The following is a 24904-nucleotide window of genomic DNA, read 5'->3' on the forward strand; positions in this document are numbered from 1 at the left end:
TCCTTGCTAATCTAGGCGCCAGCTGCCGCTACACGGGTTCGTTATCAACGTAGATAAACGTCACTATATCGCGACACGCCATAAATACGTCGCTGTGATTGGAATTAAACAAATTTATCCACGTCGATAACGAGCCCGTGTAGCGGCCACAGGAAAGGCCAAGGCAGTTATAAACTCGCCCAAGAGCCATGACTCATACCGCAACACTTGCAACTGCACATTTGCACAGGTGTCTGCGGGGGTAGGACCTGTTTGAACAACTGATAATGTACAGTCAGGTGCAGAGAAACCTGACCCGCCTCTCATAGTAACAACGCTTCTGAGAGGGGTCAGATTTATCTGCCTTATACTGTACCTGTTTATCTGTTAGCTATAGCAATACATAGGTTCTAATAAGATGAAACAAAATGTTTCAAGAGTTGGTATGGGTGCTATGTGTACTATGGTGTACATCTTCAAGCAGCCTGCTAAGCGTGTTTTGGGAGACAACTTGTTTTACTATTAATGAGAGATCATCTAAAGATTACAATAGCAAATAATGGACGAAAATGTACTCAGCATTTTATTATGTATAGGTACTATAATATAAGCCGAGTCACGTCGCATTTAGAAATTTTAGCACCAAACATAAATAATCCTTGATCATTATTGTATCTATTCGTCCACCTCTGAATAAACCTGGCGACCTTCCAACAACAAGTGAGTGTGACGGATATCCACCAGTTTATGCACACATTTAGATTGCAGGAAACGCACCGCCGCAAACACAAAATAAGCTAAAGAAGTTTGGTTACTGCATCCGCCAAAAATGATAGAGAAAAAGGCGGTTTCATCTGGCACACAACAAATCAAAAGATAACACACAGTTATTGTTACAAAAAATACGTAAACGTTACGTTTCTTTCTTTATTTTTGTATCAATATTGTTGCCTGTGTGAAAGAAGTGGTTCTTTTTTTTTAAACGACTAAACGTGCAACCCTACGAAAACACGTAGGTACTTTTTATTTTTTTGTTTCCCTTAACGCCCCTGACCTGCCCTATCGAGGAACAGAATTTCAATCCTGCAAAGCAACAAACTAGCAAACGATAATTGACTTAACTTGGGGATCCCACTATCCTACGGTACCATATCTCATTCTTTGAAATTATCAACCTAATGTCAACACCAACACGGCGGTAAACACAAACCAGTTCTAGTATTTATCCCCGACGCGCTTGATGAATATAAACCTTATGCTAGTACTCACCAGAGTCGCCGACGGCTTGGCTGAGCGTGTTCTCAGTGACGGGCCGCAGCGCCTCCACCGCGCTGATGTAGCCCAGCCGGTCCGCTATGGCGCACGCGGTTTGGCCGGTCTGTTGAGAGGTTATACGTATTAAATGTTAACCATAGTAATTATACTTTGTCAAATATAGCACGTTTGATTATAATGGCTGCATAATAAAGTTGGTTTTGCCTTGAAAACTAACAAATAATGACAAATAACAGACTAATAATATGAAAGAAAGAAAGAAAGAAAGAAAAATATTTTTATTTGTCTCCATAACACATATTAAAATGAAAATAAACTAAAACTAATAATAAATTAGAGACAAAAAGGGGCAGACTCAGCATCTGCTGCGAGCTGCAGGGCAGCAACGCAACGCTGTTTTTCAGCCTGTCCCTGTGCATGCACTTACGTTAAACATAATTATGCAAACAAACAACGGAACTTGTATTAAACACACTATATATAAACAATAGTAAACAGTATATTGCATCGCTTAAATCAAAATATAATAATAACATCAGGTGTCCATAAAAGTTTTCTCAACAATACGGCTTTTAACAATTATTTTGGATATTGAAATAAATTCTTCTCAAATGCTTTTTAAAAGTCATATTTGTCATCGGTTCATGCAATGGTGGGGGCAAATCGTTCCAAATTTTGGAAGCCGCATGTTTAAAACAACCTCTATAGCCCTCAGTGTTGTGCCTAGTCATGATAATTTTATGGCTCTCCTTACTTCTGGTGTGATGATATGTACAGTGATCCCTTGCCCAAACAAATTTTGTATATAGGTATTTCGGTCTCCTACTTTGTACAACTCGTTGAAACAAACATGCGAGGTGCAATTTCCTGCGTGCTGACATCTTTAAAATACCTTTTTGGTTCAAAAATGGTGACACATGAGATCGCCTTGGAATATCAAAGCAAAAGCGCGCACATGCGTTTTGTACACGTTGTATCGCACGTTCAGTTTTAGCAAACAATCTCGGCCCATACACCACATCACAGAAGTTGAACAGTGACAAAACAAGCGATTCTGTTAGCAAAATACGAACCCTTTCTGTTAGATAACATCAAATACGGTACAAAACTTTAAGTCTGAAAAAAGCGCTCCTTATTGTATTGTTAATATGTTCAACATAGCGAAGTTCACTATCTAAAACGAGTCCTAAATTTCGCGCTTTTGTGACTCTTTCTATGCTTTGTTGGTTTATTTCAATACAAGGGTTCATTTGAATAATCGATTCACATTGATGGCGTGTCCCTAATACCATAAATTTTGATTTGTTTGGGTTTAGAACCAGTGTGTTTTTTTGAGCCCATGCAGATATTGCATCCAGGTCTTTATTGATTTTTTCCACAGCCGCACTAGTGTCCTTAGGCTTGAATGAAAAATACACCTGAGTGTCATCAGCGTAGAGGTGGACCTTACAAAAGGTGATGCATCCAATTAAATCAGCCGTATACAAGACAAAAATTAGAGGACTCAGAATTGAGCCTTGTGGACAACCACGTGTGACATGTTTTACTGATGAGTTCACCTGATTACCTTCGTCATCAGTCACCTGCACGAACTGGCTTCTATTAGACAGGTAGGAACCAAACCATTCACATGTCGATTTCGAAAGGCCATAGTGACTCATCTTAGCCAATAGCAACTCGGTATTTATGCAATCAAACGCGCGGGAAAAGTCAAGCAGCGTCAATATGCTTCCGTTACCAGAGTCCGACGCTTGTATTATTTCGTCTGTAACGTGTGCAAGTGCTGTGCTTGTACCGTGTTCACCGCGGAAACCCGACTGCATGTCTGGAAGAATATTTTCAGCCTCCAAATACTTGGACAGTTGAGTATATACCACTCTTTCAACAATCTTTGATAGCACTGGTAGGATGCTTATTGGACGCAAATCCTTGAACTCCTCAACAGTGGTTCCCTTCGGTAGTGGAATAACCTTAGCAATTTTCCAAGTGTCCGGGATTTTTTTTTTGAGGTGATAGATTTGTTGATAATGCGAGTAATGATTGGGAGTGTAACTACGAGCGTCATACGTATCATACCAATCGATATTAAATCATGTCCTGAAGCGTTGGTATTTATCGAATTTATAATTTTAGCCACCTCTTCTTCAGAACAATTATCAATACTAAATTGACTTTCTGTAAACTTGTTTTCTTTAAAGAACTCCACCAATTTGTTATCAGCTCTTGCATCACCAGGGACGTCCAAAAAAAAGGAATTAATTTTTTCTGGGTCATTCAATACTTTTGGTATGGATGGGAATGCGGCATTACCCGACACACCCGCAGTCTGTTTAAGGTGCTTCCACATTTGTTTAGGATTATCTAAATTATTATTGACAAAAAAATTAAAATAAGCTCGCTTTTCGCTCTTTATGGCGGAATTAACTAAGTTTTTGAGGTCCTTAAAATACCTGCGGTGACGTTCGGTTTTTGTGGCAAGAGCTTTGCTCCATGCTTTGTCTCTAAGGAACATCATGTGCTTAACTACATCAGTTAACCACGGGCGAGGCCTTTGGTTAATTCTTATTCTTTTCAAAGGGGAGTGTTTATCAAAAATACATGTAAGTAAATCATTAAAATGGCTAGTCATTATCTCAACATCGTCATATTTCAAAATCTCAGACCAAGGCTGCTCTTTGAGGTCCTGGAGAAAGTTCTTCAGTAATATGGACTGTACTGTACGGCTTATGACAGCTCACTCACTCACGGACTCATGCTATATTTTACAAATTATAGTGGTGACCGGTAGTGGCTGGATGTTGAAGGCGGAGGAAAAGTGGGGAGGGTTCATGGTTCATCGTGTATTATTTTGAAAGAGATGAGTTTTTGAGATTATTTCTAAGCAGTGTACTGGGAACGTAGCCAAGGGCTTATTTAGGATCAAGTTTAATCTCTGGAGCAAGTCCCTAAATTCTTCGAGCAAGTAAAAAGTCGCCAAAATCGCTGGAGAGCGATACGGCGAGGAGGCCATCGTCCTGATCACATTAGTGGCTTTAAGTTACTTACAGGATATTGTTTAAACATCGGGATAATATGTATTGGTGGTTCTTACCGAGGACAGTGCGTTGGGATCGGCGTTGTGTTTCAGCAGCAGCTGTATGATGTAGGTGTGCCCCTGCTGCGCCGCCTGGTGCAGTGGCGTGAACCTGGGGACAATGAGCTGTGTTATACAGGGTGTTGGAAAAAATTACATGTAAACTGAAAGCGGCTACGGCCGTGGTATGAGCTATAAGGTCTGTCAAAAGGTTGAATAGTTTTCGTAAACTATGTTAGTTACTTTGTTTCTGCATACAAAGTGGCGCCTCTAGCGGTGACAATAAACTTGAACTGCCAGTTTCAATAACTCTATCTATCGATAGCTGACAGTTACTTTCATACGATTTTTGACAAAATGCAACATTTTATGTGTCAAAGTCGTACGAAAGTAACTATCAGCTATCGAGAGATACATAGAGTATAAAAACTTGTAGTAAAATGTTTGACATAAAATACAGGGGGATGGTAGAAAACGGAATGATATTTTTGCAAGTCAGTAAGTTCGGGTGCAATTCTTAATGTGTAGAGGTAAATACTCATAATACATGTGAGCACTTTCACTTTTGATTTGATTTTGATTTTGATAAGAGTTGGCTCGGACCGAGTGACTGGTAGATCGGAAACAAAACGCTCTTAGGCAACAATAGCCGTTTAGTTATCGGATTGCGCTCTATTTGTATACGCTTTGGAGCTATCACACACATATGAAGCCTTATTACAAGCCGAACCAAACTAATTTCACCATTATCATAAAAAAATGGATATATAGATGCTGGATAGTACTCACTTGTGATTAGCCTGCGCATTGACATCCGCATTGGCCTGCAGTAACTCATTGACCGCGCCACTATGTCCGTGGTGCGCGGCGGCGTAGTAGCGAGAATAGTATTCTCGGACCGAGTGGCATTATATAGAGCTAGTGTCTAGACCGAGTGTCTAGGATCCGAGCACTCTCGGAAAGCGATATTTAGTTACTGAATTGCTTATTTACCATAGATAATGCAGCTCGGAGCTAATTATCAATACAATTTTGTGTAATTACTCTTGGAAGCTTGCTCGGTCCGACCACGCTGCTCGTATAAAATCCTATGAACTTTTGATATCTTAGAGCGCTTATATGAAAAAAGTGCGTATTTCACTTACTTATGATTAGCCTGCGCATTCACATCCGCATTCGCCTGCAACAGCTCATTGACCGCGCCACTATGTCCGTGGTGCGCGGCGGCGTGTAAAGGCGTGTAGCTGTCGCTTACTTACGCGCTATTGGAACAGTGTACTCGGACAGAGTGTCTTTATATACAGCTTGTGTCTAGACCGAGTGTCTATAGACAAAGATAGACAAAGCGATAAGGGTTGGCTCGGACCGAGACTGGTAATTCGGAAACCGGGCGCACTTAGTCAATAATAGCGGTTTAGTAGTCGGATGTCGGCCTATTTTTATACGCGTAAACTCGGATCAAGTGTATTTTATACTGAGTGCTCTCTTACTAGAAAATGTGTCTTTGATATGGAAACTCACTTATGATTAGCCTGCGCATTGACATCCGCATTCGCCTGCAACAACTCATTGACCGCGCCACTATGTCCATGATGAGCGGCCGCGTGTAAAGGCGTGTATCCGTCGCGGCTGCGAGCTCGGACGTCCGCGCCGTGGGCTACGAGGGTCTTGATGACGGCTGTGCGGCCTTCGGACGCGGCCAGGTGGAGGGGGGTTAGGCCTGGAAAAGAGGTGGGAATGATTAGGATTGGTAAGCAGAAATTGTAACAAAATATTTAACATAATGTTTATGCAAAGTTAACTTTGCATTGTTCGTCTTGTAGGGTCGTTGTACTTAGCCAGAACATAAGCTGCCATTAATGTACAGTTCTCCCATATTAATAATGCACATGCAAATCTTCGCAAACTGTCGTATTCCCGGAAACACCCGAATCAGTGCCTTAAACAAAGCACTTGCATTTTGATCCTTGTTCGAAAGAAATAGTAGTCAATATCATGTGACACATAATCAAAAACAATTTGGGAGGTCGGTGGCTGTCACCGATCAGTCAAGGGTCTCAAGGTCAAGATCAATATTACTTTTGTGGAATTATAAAGAGCTGCAATTACATCGTTCTTGTTATTTTTTTCAAATGTGAATTTAATTTCAACTTTAATTATTTTTGACGATGTCATATTATGAGGCACATTTAAGAATAAAATATGCGTCACAATGATAGACTTCACTTTGCCAATAAAGCCACACCCAAAAGACCACGTTTGTAATTGTAATATTATTGTGAATGATCAGCGCTGTAAATACTTTTGAACTGAGATTTTAATGTAAACATTTAATTAATATGAAATAATCAGTGCTGTAAATACTTTTGAACTGAGATTTCAATTTTTTATATAAACCTGTTTTTGAAATCCATTTCTCCTTATAATATAAACCTTGTGTTATTCAAACCTTCTTTCATCCATCTTTACATCAGCTTCAGTAAGACACTTGAAAAGTACCAACTGCAACATTTTCGAAGTAAATTTTAATATTATGGAATATTATGAATTATCGAATCAAATTTCGTTACTGATAAATCAATTATCTCTTTTAGCACCAATTACATAATTCTACTAAAATTTCATGAAGAAAATGCACTTAACCACTCTAAATACATAATAGTTTTCTAACGCTCGGGAATACGACCGTTGCCGAACAATGACGAAGATTTCTATGTGCATTATCAATTTTGGGGAACTGTACTTAGATACCGCTATCGGCGGCGGGTGTATAAAATACATAGACCAGCTATTTCTTCGGGAATGCTGGGATAAAAAGTACTTTCTTACCTATGTGTGAATCCAGGGTGTTAACTTACTACCCGGACATGCCAAATGGGACAAAAATTTAGAATGTTGTGTCCGAGAGAATGTGGCGTCCCACTCTGGATGCATGACTATCTGTATCCATATTACATCCCACATTGGTACCTTTCCATTCACAGCGAACAGGTTCCACGCTAGTAATGTGCCCCTCCTGGGACGCCATGTGGCGGGGGGTGTCCCACGCTAGTACTGACCGTTGTTGGCGGGCTCGCTGGCGGCTCCCCGCTCCAGCAGTATCTCCACACAGTCTAGATGGCCATGTGGCGGGGGGTGTCCCACGCTAGTACTGACCGTTGTTGGCGGGCTCGCTGGCGGCTCCCCGCTCCAGCAGCATCTCCACACAGTCTAGATGGCCATGTGGCGGGGGGTGTCCCACGCTAGTACTGACCGTTGTTGGCGGGCTCGCTGGCGGCTCCCCGCTCCAGCAGCATCTCCACACAGTCGAGATGGCCCTCCTGGGACGCCATGTGCAGGGGGGTGAAGCCGGCGGAGGATTTCACGGTCGGGTCTGCGTCTGTTCGGACAAGTATACACAATTTAAGCTTCTACTTTTATTCATAAAGAAGTAATAGGAGGTCAAAAAAGACCTCAACTACAAGAAAATTAAGGTACGTTCGCTATTAAGCGACTTGGCGGGCGGTGGCACAGCTGTGCCTCAAATAGAGGCTTTATTTTAAAGCTAGCTTTTCCGCGTGAGCTATACATCGCTTTAAATGAGTTCTTACGAGTGCAAACACAGTGTGAAATAGTTATCTTATCTCTTACCATGTTCCAAAAGCGCAAACGCAATATCCGGATGATTGTTTTTGCACGCGATGTGAAGAGCCGAGTGGCCGTTCTTAGCAAGCGAGTGGGGTGATGCTCCTGCAATAGAAATAAATATAAACATTAGTACTAGAAATCATGTATCTTGAATAAAGTAAGTTAGTAAAATGGTAGCCATTGCATTAAAGAACGAATGCTAATAGTACGAGTATTCATAGCATTAGGAGCGCGACTTTGCCGTAATAGTAGAATAGCTATCCGCACTAGATATACTATACTCTCCTAGGTTAAATATACCTACCTATTTCTGTTACAAAATTTATCAACATTGATCCACGTCACGTTTATGATTACGTCGTTTAGGGTTTAAATATCTTAATAATGAATTACCTTTATCCAAAAGCAACAGCGCTATATCAGGATGCCCATAATACGTGGCCATATGCAGTGGCGTGATATGACTTTTGCCCGGCGCATCGGTCTGGGCTCCCTTAGCCAATAGCAGCCTCGCTACATTGATGTCTCCGTATTTAGCCGCTAGATGGAGTGGTGTGAAACCTTTGCGGGTCTCCGCTTCGATGTCGGCGCCGTTTTCTAGAAGGATCGATGCTACTTCGTCTTTGCCTGGGGATGGGAAAACAAAGGTTAGAGTAATTTTGTTTTTATTTTTGTTTTGTGGATATCAATGTAGTAGATATTTCATTGTAGCTCAAAGGTTGGCATATGGCATCTTTTTGACTTTTCTTAATTTATGTGCAATGCAATGTTTGTCAATAACAACCACTAGAGAGGGAATGGCGTTTGTTGCCGTGATGAAAGGGTTACCCTGCTGTGATGTTTGTTGCCTGTTGGTGTAAGATCTTCTTATAGTGTCGGTGACAAAAGAGATACACTAGACGTGCATCAGACGTATAAGTAATAACGAACAGGTGACACATCACTCGCGGATGCTCCTTTCTTCCACCCCGTTTGTCAGGTATAAGTATAAGCACAAAGATTTTTTATCTTTTGTGCCAAGTAAGAATGAATGCTGTCTTCTTCTTTTGTGTCAGTGAACGTGCGATGAATGCAGTATATGTAGGTAATTGATATTACCTTCTTTAGCAGCGATGTGTAGCGGCGTGTAGCGGTCCGTCGTGGCGGCGGTGGGCGACGCGCCGTGCTGCAGCAGTAGCGCCGCTATGTCCGCGTGACCTAGTCTAGCTGCTACGTATAAGTATAAGCACAAAGAATGTTTATCTTTTGTGCCATGTAAGAATGAATGCAGTATATGTAGGTCATTGATGTTACCTTCTTTAGCAGCGATGTGTAGCGGCGTGTAGCGGTCGGTCGTGGCGGCGGTGGGCGACGCGCCGTGCTGCAGTAGTAAAGCCGCTATGTCCGCGTGCCCTAGTCTGGCTGCTACGTGGAGAGCTGTCTGGTCTTCACGAGCTTTTGCGTCCACCTGGAATGGTGAAATAGAATGTGAATATTGTGTTTGTGCAAGCGCAAATGGAACTCGGAAGGCGTCAATGCGCAAATAGATAGCGACTGAGCGGCATAGTGTTGGAATAATGATATAAACTAGTACAACCTTATTGTGTGATTGTATTCTATTTAAGAAAAGCAATGTGCTCTATGTACAACTGACATCTTCCTCTTTATCGTCTTACCTGTCTAACCGTGTACATCCAAATAAAAATCCAAATTACAAAAAGTAATCTAGCTGTTTTCACTTACGCCTACACAATAGGTTATGGGCCCAGAGCTTAAATAAAACACTGAGCATATTATTTTGATAATATTTAAACTAATTATCGTAAAATAGTGAACTGTCATGAGTATGGCGAACACAGCGGCGACTGTTTTTCCTCTAGAAAAACTACGAGGTATGGATAATTATACTAATTGGAAATTTCAAATGAAAATGTTACTTATACACGAAGATCTTTGGGATTGCTGCGAAAGTGAGAGTTGTTCAGGCGAAAAGCGTGTACAAAAGGCTCTCGCGAAGATATGTTTGTCGGTGCAGCCGTCAATATTCACATACGTAAGAAACGCGAGCACAGCTTACGAAGCTTGGAACAACTTACAGAAAGCTTTTGAAGACAAAGGATTGTGCAGAAGGTTAAGTCTTTTGAGGATAATCTTCGCGACAAAGTACGATCAATGTCAAAGCATGGAAGACTACATAGGCAGGGTGAGTGATGTCTCACAGCAACTTACAGACATAGGAGCACCTCTAGACGACGATTTCCTGGCGGTAATATTGCTTAGTGGGTTGCCACCTGACTACGACCCACTGATAATGGCACTTGAGAACTCGGATATCAAGCTGTCGAGCCAAGTTGTCAAAGCGAAATTACAACAAGAATGCCAAAGAAGAGCAGGTAAAGATGAATCGGCCACAGCACTTGTAGCAAAGAAGAATTTCAAATGCTATCGCTGCAAGAAACCAGGACACAGTATCAAGAACTGCCCAAAGAAGTCAAGCACTCCGAGCAACGACAACAAATCTACTAGCTGTCAAGCAAAGGGGGCGAATGGAGCGCTGATGTTGAATGCACTGTCAGCGGAGATGCGGCGTGATCGATGGTACCTGGACTCCGGGGTGACGAGTCATATGTGTGGAAACAAATCAATGATGACTGATTTCCGTGAAAGCAAGCCTGTTGCAGTATGCGTTGCCAATGGTGAGCAGATCTTTACAGCCGGACAGGGTAATGTTAAGATTCAATTGGAAAAAGTAAAGACTATCAGCGATGCTCTGTATGTACCTAAACTGACAGCCAACTTGTTATCTGTCAGTGCTATAACTAAAAAGGGTTATAGGGTTATTTTTGATGATAAAAGTTGTAAAATATATGATGATGGTGAGGTTATTGCCACAGCCAGTCATGTAAATGGTATGTATCAGTTGAATGATGGAACATCAGGTAGGGAGCAGGGCAACTGTTTTGTTTGTCCACAGATTGAATCAGATTTAAGCAGTGAGTCTGCTGTTCCTGAGGAGAAGGAGTTATCCATGGCGGCTAAATCTGGGAACAAAACTACCCAGGATACTTGGCATCGCCGGTTGGGTCATCTGAATGCCAGAAGCATGCGTCTTCTGAAAAATGGTATGTGTGATGGTGTTGATTATGACGTAGGTAAATTTGAAGCATGTGTTGCTTGTGTCAAAGGTAAACAGAGTCATTTGCCGTTTCCGAAGGCATCAAAGAGCAGAGCCACAGATGTGTTAGGGCTTGTACATACGGATCTGTGTGGTCCGATGCCTGTGCAATCTTTCAGTGGTGCTAAGTATGTATTGACGTTTATCGATGATTACAGTAGAAAGACGTTTGTTTATTTTATAAGAAATAAAAGTGAAGTTTTCGAAAACTTCAAATATTTCAAGGCAATGGTGGAGAATCAAACAAACAAGAAAATCAAGGAGCTTCGTAGCGACAATGGAGGTGAGTATGTTAGTTGTCAGTTCCGGGAATTCCTCAAGAAGCATGGCATCCGACATCAAACTACTATCCCGCACTCGCCGCAGCAAAATGGAGTGGCAGAGCGGGCAAACCGCACGATCGTCGAGAAGGCCAGATGTATGCTACAGGACGCTGGACTAGACCAGAGGGTATGGGCAGAGGCTGTTAATACGGCTGTATATTTAAAAAACAGAAGCCCAAGCCGTGCTGTGCCTGGAGCTACCCCTGAACAGAGATGGACCAATCAAAAGGTAAATCTAAGCCATTTACGTACTTTTGGTTGTGTAGTGTATGCTCTTACCGAGAATCGAACAAAACTAGATTCCAAATGCAAAGAGTACATATTCGTCGGTTACTGTGAGGACAGTAAGGGCTACAGACTGCTAGATCCTTGTAATCCAAGTAAGTGCATAAAAGCTAGAAATGTCACATTCTTCGAAAATAAGTTTTTCAAGAAAGTTAGTAATGATGGTGACATGTTCTACATGGTGGTGTTGGACTGTTCGGCAAATAGCAGCGAGGAAAGGATGCCATCTGATGGTTCCGCTGCTAGTGCAGGTCCTTCTCCAAGTCAGCAGGTTGTCCCTACAGAGAGGCGAAGCGTGGTGTCAAGGGCATCAAGTTCTGAGTTGTCATTGTCAGACGATGAAACGTCAGGTTCTGATCCCACCTATGTACCAGGAGACTCTACGTTGGATTCTATGGACTCCGACTGATGTGTGAGTTCTCAGGGTGAATCGCATCGTAAGAGCGGCCTAGATGTCAAAGGTTACGTTGATGCGATTGGGCCAGCTGCGAGATTGACCGTAGGTGATATAAAGGGTACGTATTTAAATTAGGTAACTCTGTTATTTCATGGGAGAGCCGTAAACAACGAACAGTTGCCCTCTCCAGTACCGAAGCTGAATATATGGCAATATCAGATTCATGTAAAGAGGCATTATTTATCCGTACTTTGCTATATGAATTGTTAGGAAAATTTTCTAAGATATTGATCCATAATGACAGTCAATCAGCTCAAAAGTTATGTAAAAACATGATGTTTCATGCTAGGACCAAACATATCGATGTAAGGCATCACTTTATCAGAGATGTAATAGCTAGAAATATTATAAACTTGTGTTTTATGCCAACGAATGATATGCCAGCTGATTTCATGACAAAGCCAGTAACTAGAGAGAAACATAATTACTTTGTTCAAATATTAGGTTTGATCTAAGTAGGTATCATAGTTATTATGTAAGTACGTTGTGTACGTATTTATAAGTTGATAGGTACTTATGTGTTTTATAGGGTAAATGCTCCTGTTGTTGTACCTACTTATATTTTTATAGGGTAAAAGCCCCTATTGTTGTGTTACTGTTTTGTTGTTATTTGAATGTTTTATTAAGGGCCACTATTTTATGGAGACTGATTTTATTTTGAAATGATTTTGGTTTCTGTTATAAGTACTTTTGTTTTTGTAACTTAAGTGTGTGAATTAGTTTCAAGTTTAAGGAGTAAGGTCACAGTACATAATATTATACTAGTTTAAGGGCCACTGTTGGAATAATGATATAAACTAGTACAACCTTATTGTGTGATTGTATTCTATTTAAGAAAAGCAATGTGCTCTATGTACAACTGACATCTTCCTCTTTATCGTCTTACCTGTCTAACCGTGTACATCCAAATAAAAATCCAAATTACAAAAAGTAATCTAGCTGTTTTCACTTACGCCTACACAATACATAGCACACTCCAATCTATAATATGTGTGAAACATGATGCTATAATAAAAGGGGCCAGCCTATGTAAGTGAGAGTTGAGGCTGTAAGTTATATCGTCGTATGTAAGTTATATGACTGTGTCAAGTGTGAAACATGACGATATAACTTAACACAGCCTGATATGCGGCCGCGTCCACGCTATGTGTGAGTGTGTAACACGATGCCAGGCGTTACCGCGGCATGGCTATGTGTGTATGACTGTGAAACCTGACAATATAACTTTTCGCGACATGGCTACGTGTGTGAAACATGATGCTATAAATTAGCATGGCCAGAAGGGCTAGTACGGAGTGCATTTAAGACGTGACAAGAGTTTTGCATCGCGCTCACTCACATCGCGTAGCCTCAAGAGCGAGCGCGACGGAGAACTCTTGTCACGTCTTAATAGCGCCCTGTGCTACAGGGCCTGATTGGCCTGCTATGTGTGAGTGTGAAACATGCCGCTACAACTCACCGCGGCGTGGTTCCTCAGCAGCACGCGCACGAGGTCCAGCTGGTGCGCGCGCGCCGCCAGGTGCAGCGGCGTCTCGCCCCGCGCCGTGGCCGCGTCCACGCGAGCTCCTGCCCCCGCCAGCACCAGCGCTATGTTCATGCAGCCCATGAACGCGGCTACATGGAGAGGGGTTAGACCGGACTCGGTGGTCGCTGATTTGCCTAGGGACAATTGGTTTGTGGTTAATAATTGCTAGCTAGCGCCGCCCCCCGCCAGCACCAGCGCTATGTTCATGCAGCCCATGAACGCGGCTACATGGAGCGGGGTTAGACCCGACTCGGTGGTGGCTGATTTGCCTGTAAGGTTGGTGTGTTGTTAATCATTGCTAGTCAGTACAGTAAGGGGTGGAGAAACCTGACACCACTCAGAAGCATTGTTATTATGAGTGCTCGAGGGTCAGGTTCTCTGCCCCTGACTGTATTAGTGCTAAGCACACCCTATAGACAGCGCTTTGGCACAGATAAAATATGCATAAGCAAAATTTATGTTTTATTTAGCAGTGTCATTAGGTAGGAATGACATTGCAAATATTGGCGTGGCTTTGAATGAGCTAATAAAAACAGCTTTAAATTGTATTTCTGGCCTACTTTGTTAACGTTTATGTGGGCTCTCTCTCGCTCTCACGTATTCTGTCTTGTCATAATGTGGAAAATAAATAAGCTAAACAAAACTAATCTAATTGAATTAGCCTGTTCAGAAACTACAGCAAAAGAAGAACCAGCAATATTGCAGCAATACGGTGCTAGTGAGAGCACCGTATTTGAGCAGCAACTCGACAACTTTGAGTCTGTTCTTCTTGCACGCTATGTGGAGAGGCGATAATATGCCTGATTTCCTTATTTATATGCCTATATCTCTTCACGAACGATAGTAAAAGAAGAACCAGCAATACTCACTAGCACCGTATTTGAGCAGTAACTCGACAACTTTGAGTCGGTTCTTCTTGCATGCTATATGAAGCAGCGTGAATATGCCTGATTTCCTAATTTATATGCCTATATCCCTTCAGAAACCACAGTAAAAGAAGAACCAACAATACTCACTAGCACCGTATTTGAGCAGCAACTCGACAACTTTGAGTCGGTTCTTCTTGCACGCTATGTGGAGCGGCGAGAATATGCCTGATTTCCTTATTTATATGCCTGTACCCCTTCACAAACTACAATAAAAGACGAACAAACAATACTCACTAGCACCGTATTTGAGCAACAACTCGACAACTTTGAGTCTGTTCTTCTTGCACGCTATATGGAGCGAGCGGCGTGAATATGCCTGATTTCCTTATTTATATGCCTACATCGCCTCACAAACTACAGTAAAAGTAGAAGCAACAATACTCACTAGCACCGTATTTGAGTAGCAACTCGACAACTTTGAGTCGGTTCTTCTTGCACGCTATATGGAGCGGCGTGAATCCGTTCAGAGCACGCGCGTTCGCGTCGGCGTTTCGATCGAGAAGGAGTTTCGCCACCTGGAAGTAGAAGTTAGAAAATAATTATTTATAATATTATAGGTATTCATTAAAATTTGTACCAAAGGAGAGTACCTGACTGACCAGTCCTTTCACCACGCTATCTAACCGTCCAACCCTAGCTATATCTCATTATAGCTGACCTTGACGTGTCCGCAGTGCGCGGCCACGTGCAGCGCCGTGAGGTAGTCCACGGTCACGTCGTCGATGGGCGCGCCGCCGCCCAGCAGCACGCCCGCCGCCCAGAAGCACGCCCGCCGCCCCCGCGTGCCCGCCCTGCACCGACATGTGCCGCGGGGTCACCACTGTTAGCGACGCAATACAACATGTACCTACCTATCAACCATTCACCCCACACACATACGCATTGTTTACCTAGCTGTAGTAAAATTATTAATTACTTAAATACCTAATTAAACCTAAGTAGAATCGTTAGGTACTGTTTAATATAAATAGTACATATATAACCTACTCACTGATACCTACTGTACCTATGTATTTTGTATGTATTTAACCGTGCATTATTTTAATAAACATACGTTTTTTCATAAAGCGTGCGACCGGTAACCGGTACGTCACACGGGTCCCGCGCGGTGCGGGGGGATGGCACCGAGTCTATATAAGGCCAAATCGCTAATTACACATGTGCTCACTTACATAGCGGCCACTGGACGCACGCCTTCGCTACCATTAAATAGTTGTTTTACTCCATCCTGCAAGTTAGAACCCCTACAAGCTGGTCCTTCGAGCCGGATCGTTGTCACACCCTACCTTGACGTAGAAGTGCGCGGCCACGTGCAGCGCGGTCAGGTAGTCCGCGGGGTCACCACAATGGACGGAGGCCTCTAGTGTGCCACTGGATGCGACCTATAGCTTTCCTCCCTGCTTCTGCTACACGGGTTCGTTATAGACGTAGATAAACGTCACTATATCGCGATTCGCCGAAAATACAGCGCTGGAATTGGGAAAACGCGCATTAAACGAGTTTATCGACGTCGATAACGAACCCGTGTAACCCTGGGAAGTCAGTGGCTGAGGCATATCTACCGTCTAACTATCTAACCCCAGTCTAACCACCAACAAGCCCTACCTTGACGTGCCCACAGTGGGCGGCCACGTGCAGCGCCGTGAGGTAGTCCACGGTGACGTCGTCGATGGGCGCGCCGCCGCCCAGCAGCACGCCCGCCGCCTCCACGTGCTCGCCCTGGACTGACATGTGCAGGGGCGTCAGGCCGTTCTGGAACAAGAATGATACATTATTAAATAGAATCTAATTAGGTACAAACTTAATCAATCGTGTTTTGGCGCAACCGGGGCAGTCGGTATAACCTCGGTAACAAACGCAAAAGAGCCGAGTGAAGCGAGGCCATACACCTTAACCCGGCATTCCCTAAAGCCTAGCCTTATTGGCATTTTCTAAACCATTCAAACCGATCCTGTATTTCCTAAGACCTAGAGTGCCGAGCGAAGCGAGGCAGCACAAACATAACCGGGATTCCCTATTATGTAAAGTGCCGAGCGAAGCGAGGCCATATAAAACAATCCCGCATTCCAAAACCCTTGAGAGCCAAACGAAGCGAGGCAATACAAACTTAACCGGCACTCTAAACCGTAAATAGCCGAGCGAAGCGAGGCCATACACTTTAACCTGGCATTCCCCAAATCGTGACCTTATCGGCATTTTCTTAACCCTAAAGAGCCGAGCGAAGCGAGGCCATTCAAACCGACCCCGTATTTCCATTTCGCTTGAGCCGAGCTCCGCTCCGCTGAAGCGTCCGTAGTCGAGCAGGCCTCAGTGATCGTAACTGATCGCTGAGGTTAAGCAACAACTGACATGGTCAGCCATTGGATGGGTGACCAATTTCAAGTGGTGCTTTTCTGGACGCTTCCGTGCTTCGGACGGCACGTTAAGCCGTGGGTCCCGGTTGCTGCTTCGGCAGCAGTCGTTAAGCCTAGTCAGAGGCCTTCGGGCGGCTTGAAAAGATCTGACAGTCGGGTTGCCCACTTACCCGACAACTCTCTCAGCACAAGCTTGCTTGTGTTGGGGTCCACCAACCCGCACTTGGCCAGCGTGGTGGACTAGGCCTAAACCCTTCCTTCATTGGAAGGAGACCCGTGCCCCAGCAGTGGGGACGTAATGGGTCGTGATGTTGAGCCGAGCAGGTTTCACCACTTGTATATGTCGCAGGCAACTGGTTTAATCTCCTGTTTGATTGAACCACTAGCCCGTTCATTGGATGACGCTATTCAGTTGTATGACTAAAGGACAACTCGTCAAGTCGTTGATTGTAACGTTCGACGTCTTGACTGAACGTCATTCAGCGAAGTCGTTGAATGGGATATAGTATAGCAACTTTATAATGTCTGGTTAGGGTGAACATCACCAGACAAGAGTCAACAAAAAGACTATGTTACAAAGCTCTTATCTCACAAATTAACTAAACAATAACAATAAACGTACCTTCATATTGTTGTTCATAATTATCAAGTTTCGCCACATTTATTTCTTTGAAACTATCCGCCCGCGGCGTAATAATAGGTAAATCCATGTTGTCACACTATTTTAACACAAATAACGCACTTTAAAGCTGATTTATTTGCAAAAAACTAACAATATAGATGCTTTTTGAGTCAGCTGTTAGCTGTTAGACGCCATATTTGTTTTATTCACCACCTGACTGATTTTAAGTCAGCTAACTAGTTGGACGTTTTGTGACGCTTGTACAATCAACGTTCGGCCTAGTCATACAACTGAACAGCGCCATCCAATGAACGGCCTAGTGGTTCAATCAAACAGGAGATTAAACCAGTTGCCTGCGACATATATAGGTACTTCACTTGCGCTCAAATTTATAATACATACCTTAGTCTTGCTAGTGATGGGCGCGCCGTGCTGCAGCAGCCGGGTCACGACGTTGCTGTGGCCGGACCTGGCTGCGCAGTGGAGTGGAGTCAGCCCGTCCCTAGTCACCGCTGCTATGTTGGCACCTGGGAGGAGAGGGTGATGGTTAATATACTGCTACGACACCAGCATTGGTAGTAATAGGTTCTAAAATGTTAAGTAGCGTCGATCACAACTATATCCTTAGAGATAATAGAATATGTATATTTGACACCAACGAACAAGCACATACAGGTAAAACATGAATACATTATATAAATCAACAGAGTTAGGTCGTATTTAAACACAAAAATAGAAAAAGTGTAATACAGCAAGTGCTGAGCTCGGGGCCTTTTGGTCGCCATATTTAGATTTTACTACCTAATTTATGTTTTTTTGTGCGTTTTTTTAATAGGCGCCATGTTCGTTTTGGCGCCATATTTGGATTTTACTACCTACTTTATGATTTTTAGTGTATTTTTTAAATAGCTACCATGTTCAACCAGCAGGTCGGCCATGGCGAGCTGCCCCCACTTGCTGGCTACGTGAAGCGGCGTGATGTTGTGCTTGGCAGCCCGGCCTGCGTCCGCGCCGGCCGCCAGGAGAGCCTTCGCCACGCCCACGTTGCCGTAGTGGGCTGCTATGTGCAGCGGCGTGAAGCCCGACTTGGAGCACGCGTCGGGGTTGTGTTCGTTCTGGAAGTTAAAAAGGTATAAGATTTATAAGATAAGATAAGAGATTCGGAGATCATTATGAGAGGCAGTCATATGCAGCATGAAGTGTTTAAGTCTGAAGACGAAAGGTCTTAAACCAGTGCATCTTGTCAGTGAAGTAGGAATGTGGACACTCTCGGTTGGATAGCTCTAACGATTTAAAAAAATCTTGGTATAGTAAGAGCTTGGTTGGGTCTATATAGCTGTTAAATATTAAAGTTGAAGTGTCAGTGGGCCGATAAAATCTGTGAATACCAGATAATAATTGCATGGAGTCTATCTATCTATCATGGCGAGCTGATTTTCCGCATTTAGCCTCCAAGGTGGGCCATTATGCGTGAAATACCTATGGGGTGACTAGCTATTAAGCCACCCAAGCTCACGCCAGAAAGCCAGTAGACGACCTAGGTTGCTCATGACTTCCCGGAGGGACCCCGGAGATCCGAGGATTTTTGATCGTATTGTCTCCACGCCTTTGCAATGTAACAAGACATGGGAAGCTGTTTCATCTTCCTCCATGCAACTTCTGCAAAGAGGAGTGGTGGAGATTTTCATGCGATATAGGTGTTTATTTAACCGGCAGTGGCCTGTTATGGTACTTATCACGACACGTAAGTTTGCTCTGTCCAAGCATAATAATTTGCGTGTTAGTTTAGTATTAATTAGTGGTACAAAAGCTTTTGTTTGTTTGCACTCGGCACTGTTACTCCAGAGATTGGTGTGGCATTCTGTCGTTCGGGAACGCAACCAAGAGCGAATTTGGTTGAAAGGGATCGGTACTATCGGCTCTGGGCCTATTGGTGCAGTGTCAGATCCCTTTCGTGCAAGTTCATCAGCAGCGTCGTTCCCCAGCGACCCGCTGTGCCCTTTTATCCACTGGAGGGTTATGGTATTGTTTTGTGAGGCAAGCGATTCTAGAGCTGAGTGACACTCTAGTACTAGCCCCGAAGTTATAGTTTTGCTAGACAAAGCTAGCAGAACTGCAGCACTATCAGATAGGATACGAATACGTTGATTCGTAACCTTTCTAGATTTGACTGCGTTAGCGGCCCGTGTAATAGCAACACATTCAGCCTGAAAGATTGTGTTGTATTTGCTTAGTGCCAGTGAAAAATGAATGTTTAGGTCATCGGAGTGGACACCAGCACCCGTACCTGAAATTTTTTGGATCCATCAGTGTAAATTCTCAGTTCATATATACTGGACTGATCTCTTGGTTCTTCATGCAATTGAATGTTATAGTGCCTTTTAAATATATGGATAAGCGGTATTCGATCACCAATGGCTGCCATCATTGGTTGATGTTTTATGGCTTCCAACATAATGGATGTGTGTGACGCTGTTGAGTTATTTGCCCAGAGGCCAGCTGCTCTTAGTCTAAAAGCGGCGGCAGCTGCTTCCTGTTTCACCACGAGATGTAATGGTGGAAGGTCGAGAAGTACCTCAAGTGCGGCCGTGGGTGTTGATTTCATGCATCCTGTGATGGCTACACATGCAAGCCTTTGTAGCTTTTGCAGCTTGTTTTTTACTGAGCTAAGTTCTGTTCTGGGCCACCAGACTACAGAACCGTAAGTTATGGTAGGTCGTATGACAGCTTTGTACAGCCATAATGTTAATTTTGGTTTAAGGCCCCAGGTTTTTCCCAACATTCGCTTACACTGCCAGAAAGCGATCGTAGCCTGTTTTATTTTGTTATCGAGATGTTTATTCCAGTTCAACTTGTTATCTAGCGTTATGCCAAGATATTTCACTTCGGTTGAAAGTGTTAGTTGAGTACCAAATAATGTAGGCAAGCTCATGTTATTGAGTTGCATGGAGTATAAAGACGCTTCGAAATACCATCAACCGGCAAAGGTAGTGAAGGATGGCCTTCAGTCTGCTGGACAGACGTTAGTTAAGTTATGATAGATAGCCTTTAGTTAGCTGTGAAAATTCGAGAACAGAAATGATAATAAAAAAAACTTACTTCGAGTAAAAGCGTGGCAGCTTTCACATCGTTCTTCTTGGCAGCAATGTGCAGGGCCGGGAGTCGAACCTTGCCCCTCGTGTCGGACTCCAGCAGCTCGGCCACCACGCGGTCGTGGCCCTGCTGCATCGCCACGGCCAGTGGAGTGAAGCCGTCCTGGAATAGATGGAAGGGTTAAGTTAGAGAGATTACAATGAATACTATCGTAGTTGGTCGCCTAAAACTGACTGGCGCCACTGAGAAAAACTGTCTAGATAGCCAATGCTTTGTAGCCATCGACCAATGATGACAGCAGTCGAGCGTATTGTTAGCTATGTGTCGTGAAAAATCCCTTCACCCGTTCAGAAGTTATGCGCTCATTTGTCTCATGGTTGCGTCTAGAAAACTTTGGACCACTTTAAGAAGCAATCCGTGGTTCCGGTAGACTTACCTCAGTAGCCAACGTTTGACTGGCTCCAGCAGCCAGCAGCATCTTGACTCACGTGGCGTGGTTCTCCTGCGCTGCTATGTACAGCGGGGTGAACCCGGCTGCCGACTGCGCGTCCGATTTGGCCCCGGTCAGACACTCAGCATATACCATACACTGTGTCAAGACGGATCCACCGATCCTGATGCGGTTTTCCAGGTTTTATAGGACAGTAGCCAAAGCCGGCCGCCGACTGCGCTCTGCCTTAACCCCCACCAGACACTCAGGTTATACCATACACTGTGTCAAGACGGATCAACCGATTCTGATGCAGTTTTCCAGGCTTGATAGGACAGCAGTCGAGCGTGTTTTGGCTATGTTTCGTGGAAATCCCTTCAGCCGTTCTGCAGTTATGCGCTCATTTGTCTCATGGTTGCTATTAGAAGACCTAGACCTAGGACCACTTCCAGAAGAAGTTACCCTGGGATCCGGTAGACTCTCACCTCAGTAGCCAGGGTCTGGCTGGCCCCAGCAGCCAGCAGCATCTTCACACAGGTGGCGTGGTTCTCCTGCGCTGCCATGTATAGAGGGGTGAACCCGGCCGCCGACTGCGCTCTACCTTTACCTTGGCCAGACACTCAGGTTATACCATACACTGTGTCAAGACGGATCGATCGATTGTGATGCGGTTTTCCAGTCTTGATAGAAGAGGAATTAAGCGTATTCCTAGCAAGGTCTGGTGATAATTGGATTTGCCGATCAAAAATTATATGCTTACCTCAGTAGCCAGTGTCTGACTGGCCCCAGCAGCCAGCAGCATCTTGACACACGTGGCGTGGTTCTCCTGCGCTGCCATGTATAGAGGAGTGAACCCGGCTGCAGACTGCGCGTCCGCCTTGGCGCCGGCCGCGAGTAGCGCGCGCGCCACCGCCTCCTGCCCGGCCAGGCATGCTATGTGCAGGGCTGTGTTGCCTGCAGGAGAGAATAGGAGGTAATGAGAAATATGTTGACACTTATGTTATAGAGAGGAAAGATTTGTTTAGGTAGGTAGGTGGTAGGTATATTGTATTGGCTTCGAAACTACTGGACCTATTTCAATAACAGTTTCACCACGCATTTTTTTCGTGGAATTTCTACAGGAAACCCTCTAATTACTATGTTGAAGTGTCTTTCATAAGCGGTGTTATTTTCTAATATATTCAAGATGATGTGACTTTCTAGTATGTATGGGGGGTAGACATTTATCTCAATGTCTCACCTCTTACTAGGTCTTCCTCTGCGTCGGTGTCGATTATTTTCAATAATTAGTTTGAAATGCAACCAACCTTTCTTAGTGGCGGCATCGACGACAGCGCCTCGCTTGAGCAGCTCGTCCACAACGGCGATGTGTCCATCTTTGGCAGCCAGGTGCAGCGCGTTCAGACCATTCTGGAATACATGACAAGGATTATGATTAATGAAAAAAAAATTATAGTAGAAAGATATTTTATTTTATGTACTTATATGTTTTAGATATCGGGCTTAGCGCAGCGTAAACAGTGATTAGGACTGATCCTGATCTGCTGCCGCTACACGGGTTCGTTATCGACGTACATAAACGTCAGTATATCGTGATTCGCCATTAATACGGCGCTGTGATTGGTGAAATTTTCATTAAACAAGTTTACCCATAACAAACCGTGTAGCGGCGACTCGGCAGATATTTTTGGGTCAAATAGATTGGCTAACAGCACACTTGCACTGGTGAAATGAGCACCAAAGCACCTCGGCCTGTCTTGCAAAGTACCTAACAACATTAACAACAAAGATATGAGTGTGTACGACATCATTTAGTTAACCATTAAAAGTTTTATTTGAAATATGTTACCGTACTGTAATCACGCGGACTCTTTTAAAAACCGATCGTACATACATCTGCGACACAGGTTAATAAACGTTAATCAATAGAGTGATGTAACAATCAGTAGCTAATCGCATCGTTCGTAACTGCACCAGTGCGGTACCTGATTTCCTTCGGTGGCCGTGATAACATCTAAATGGCTTCAATTCATTACTGACTGGATTGAAAACCGCTCCCTAGTCCTGTGTGTACGATGAGTCGATGACGTAAGAACTTTGTTTACCTATGGATCATACATTTATATCCTAGCAAACTTTACACCGAAAATTTGTTTGGAATTGATTGATGTAACTACTGCCAACCATAAAGAGATGCAAGCCTGAATAATTCAGCCATATAATACATATTTAAACTCCATAATAATATAAACATATAAAGGAATCTACAATTAGGTAAACAAAGTTAGCTCAAACAAGATTACCTATGTTACAGAACATCATCATCATAATTTATCATTTCGACCGGTAAACCATTCAACGCATAATTCGCTGCCACTATTAATGAATAATGCAGGAACAAGAAAGGTTATGTACATAATTCACACATACATTAATAATTGAGCGATAGTTTCGGTTGTTTGGCTTGTTTCAACTCCCCGCGATCGACTGTTGGCAATAGGGCAGGTGAATATCTCATAAATATTAATTCGGAAAACAACGTTTGCCATTAGAGTACTCATGTTGTTATTGGACTAGATATAATGTGGACAATAACGGGTAGATGATGATAATGATGATACATAGAACATAGATAATTAACAATCTTATGTGAGGCTATTTCCCTAGCTTACTCTTGCACTTATCAAGTAGCTATAACTTTATATGAATAATAAAATACAGGATAACAGTAAGTAAAGGTGCGACTTAGCTTCGTACTCGCTGCAAGTGATGTCCACCACGGCTCCAAGCACCTGAAGGGCTCTCTGTGAAGAGCTAGCATGGGGTGCAAGAGGCGCACGACGCATCAAGACGTGACAAAAGTTTGCATCGCTACATTCACATCGTGCAGCCTCAAGAGTGAGCGCGACAGAGAACTTTTGTCACGTCTTGATGTGCGCGTCGGGCGCCCCACGCAGACCCTTGTCGATTCCAAAAATCTAGTAAGTACCTTGCACACACTATAGGTACGGCTCACTTTCTCAATCTGGCACGTCTGCTCAGCGCGGCTGCTCACACAAAAGTGACCCGCGCTCACGTGGCGCTCGCTATCGTGAATATTTCGTTCTACCCACAATCTGTCAGCCGAATCGGGACACAAATTTTATTTTCAACTTTGCTTATAGCTAACAAATGTGATGTAAATCATTAAACAACCCACAGTCTAACCCTATTTCCTTATATTCTATACTTAGCTTCAAAGCCTGCCGTGTCGTTATAAATATTAAAGGAAATGAATACAGCACTGCCAATCAATCAAATCCATACATAAATGATACTAACTTTATACCTATTAGTATTCTAGGCTAGATCTCACACGATAGCGCAGTGAAAACTAGGTTACAGTTACAGTGAACTATTAAACAAAAGTGCATTTATTAGGGCAACAATAGGCCGCGGACGAGTACATCGTCATGTCTCGCCATTTTTAGCGATAATTTCTCAATATATGGGATTCATTTGCGGTTAGCGACATGTCGCACTTCGCACGTCTATAGAAACCAGAGCCAGGTTTTGTAATTTACGAAAACGTTAACAGTGTTTGATTTCTTCTGTAATCTTCATAAATAATCTGTCTAAAGCTTCATGATAGTTTTCGCTAGCGGCGCCACTATGTATGCGAGAACATGTTTTTTTCATAGTTTTGGACAAACTGTACTAGACTTACAGTTGTGTCGTTGCGACACATCGTCGTTTGCTGCAGCCTCATGTAGTCCGCTGCCTATTTGCACCTTTATTA

At 43.4% G+C, this 24904-nt stretch overlaps 1 protein-coding gene across 1 annotated transcript in view; it reads right to left on the minus strand.

Annotated features, from left to right (window-relative positions):
• Positions 1-24904, minus strand: part of LOC105390376 (ankyrin-1) — an 84414-nt gene that overhangs the window by 53803 nt on the left and 5707 nt on the right. The window contains exons 3-17 of the mRNA XM_048630889.1: positions 22434-22536; positions 21887-22080; positions 20703-20858; positions 18517-18718; positions 18006-18130; positions 16233-16379; positions 15013-15142; positions 13633-13832; positions 9248-9401; positions 8348-8581; positions 7958-8056; positions 7581-7706; positions 5849-6047; positions 4346-4439; positions 1249-1357 (exon numbers count right to left, since the gene is read on the minus strand). Coding sequence (XP_048486846.1) covers positions 1249-1357; positions 4346-4439; positions 5849-6047; positions 7581-7706; positions 7958-8056; positions 8348-8581; positions 9248-9401; positions 13633-13832; positions 15013-15142; positions 16233-16379; positions 18006-18130; positions 18517-18718; positions 20703-20858; positions 21887-22080; positions 22434-22536 — 2272 coding nt within the window. The remainder of the gene's footprint in view (positions 1-1248; positions 1358-4345; positions 4440-5848; positions 6048-7580; positions 7707-7957; positions 8057-8347; positions 8582-9247; positions 9402-13632; positions 13833-15012; positions 15143-16232; positions 16380-18005; positions 18131-18516; positions 18719-20702; positions 20859-21886; positions 22081-22433; positions 22537-24904) is intronic.

The sequence above is a fragment of the Plutella xylostella genome, chromosome 27 (genome assembly GCF_932276165.1).
Source record: "Plutella xylostella chromosome 27, ilPluXylo3.1, whole genome shotgun sequence".
NCBI lineage: Eukaryota > Metazoa > Arthropoda > Insecta > Lepidoptera > Plutellidae > Plutella > Plutella xylostella.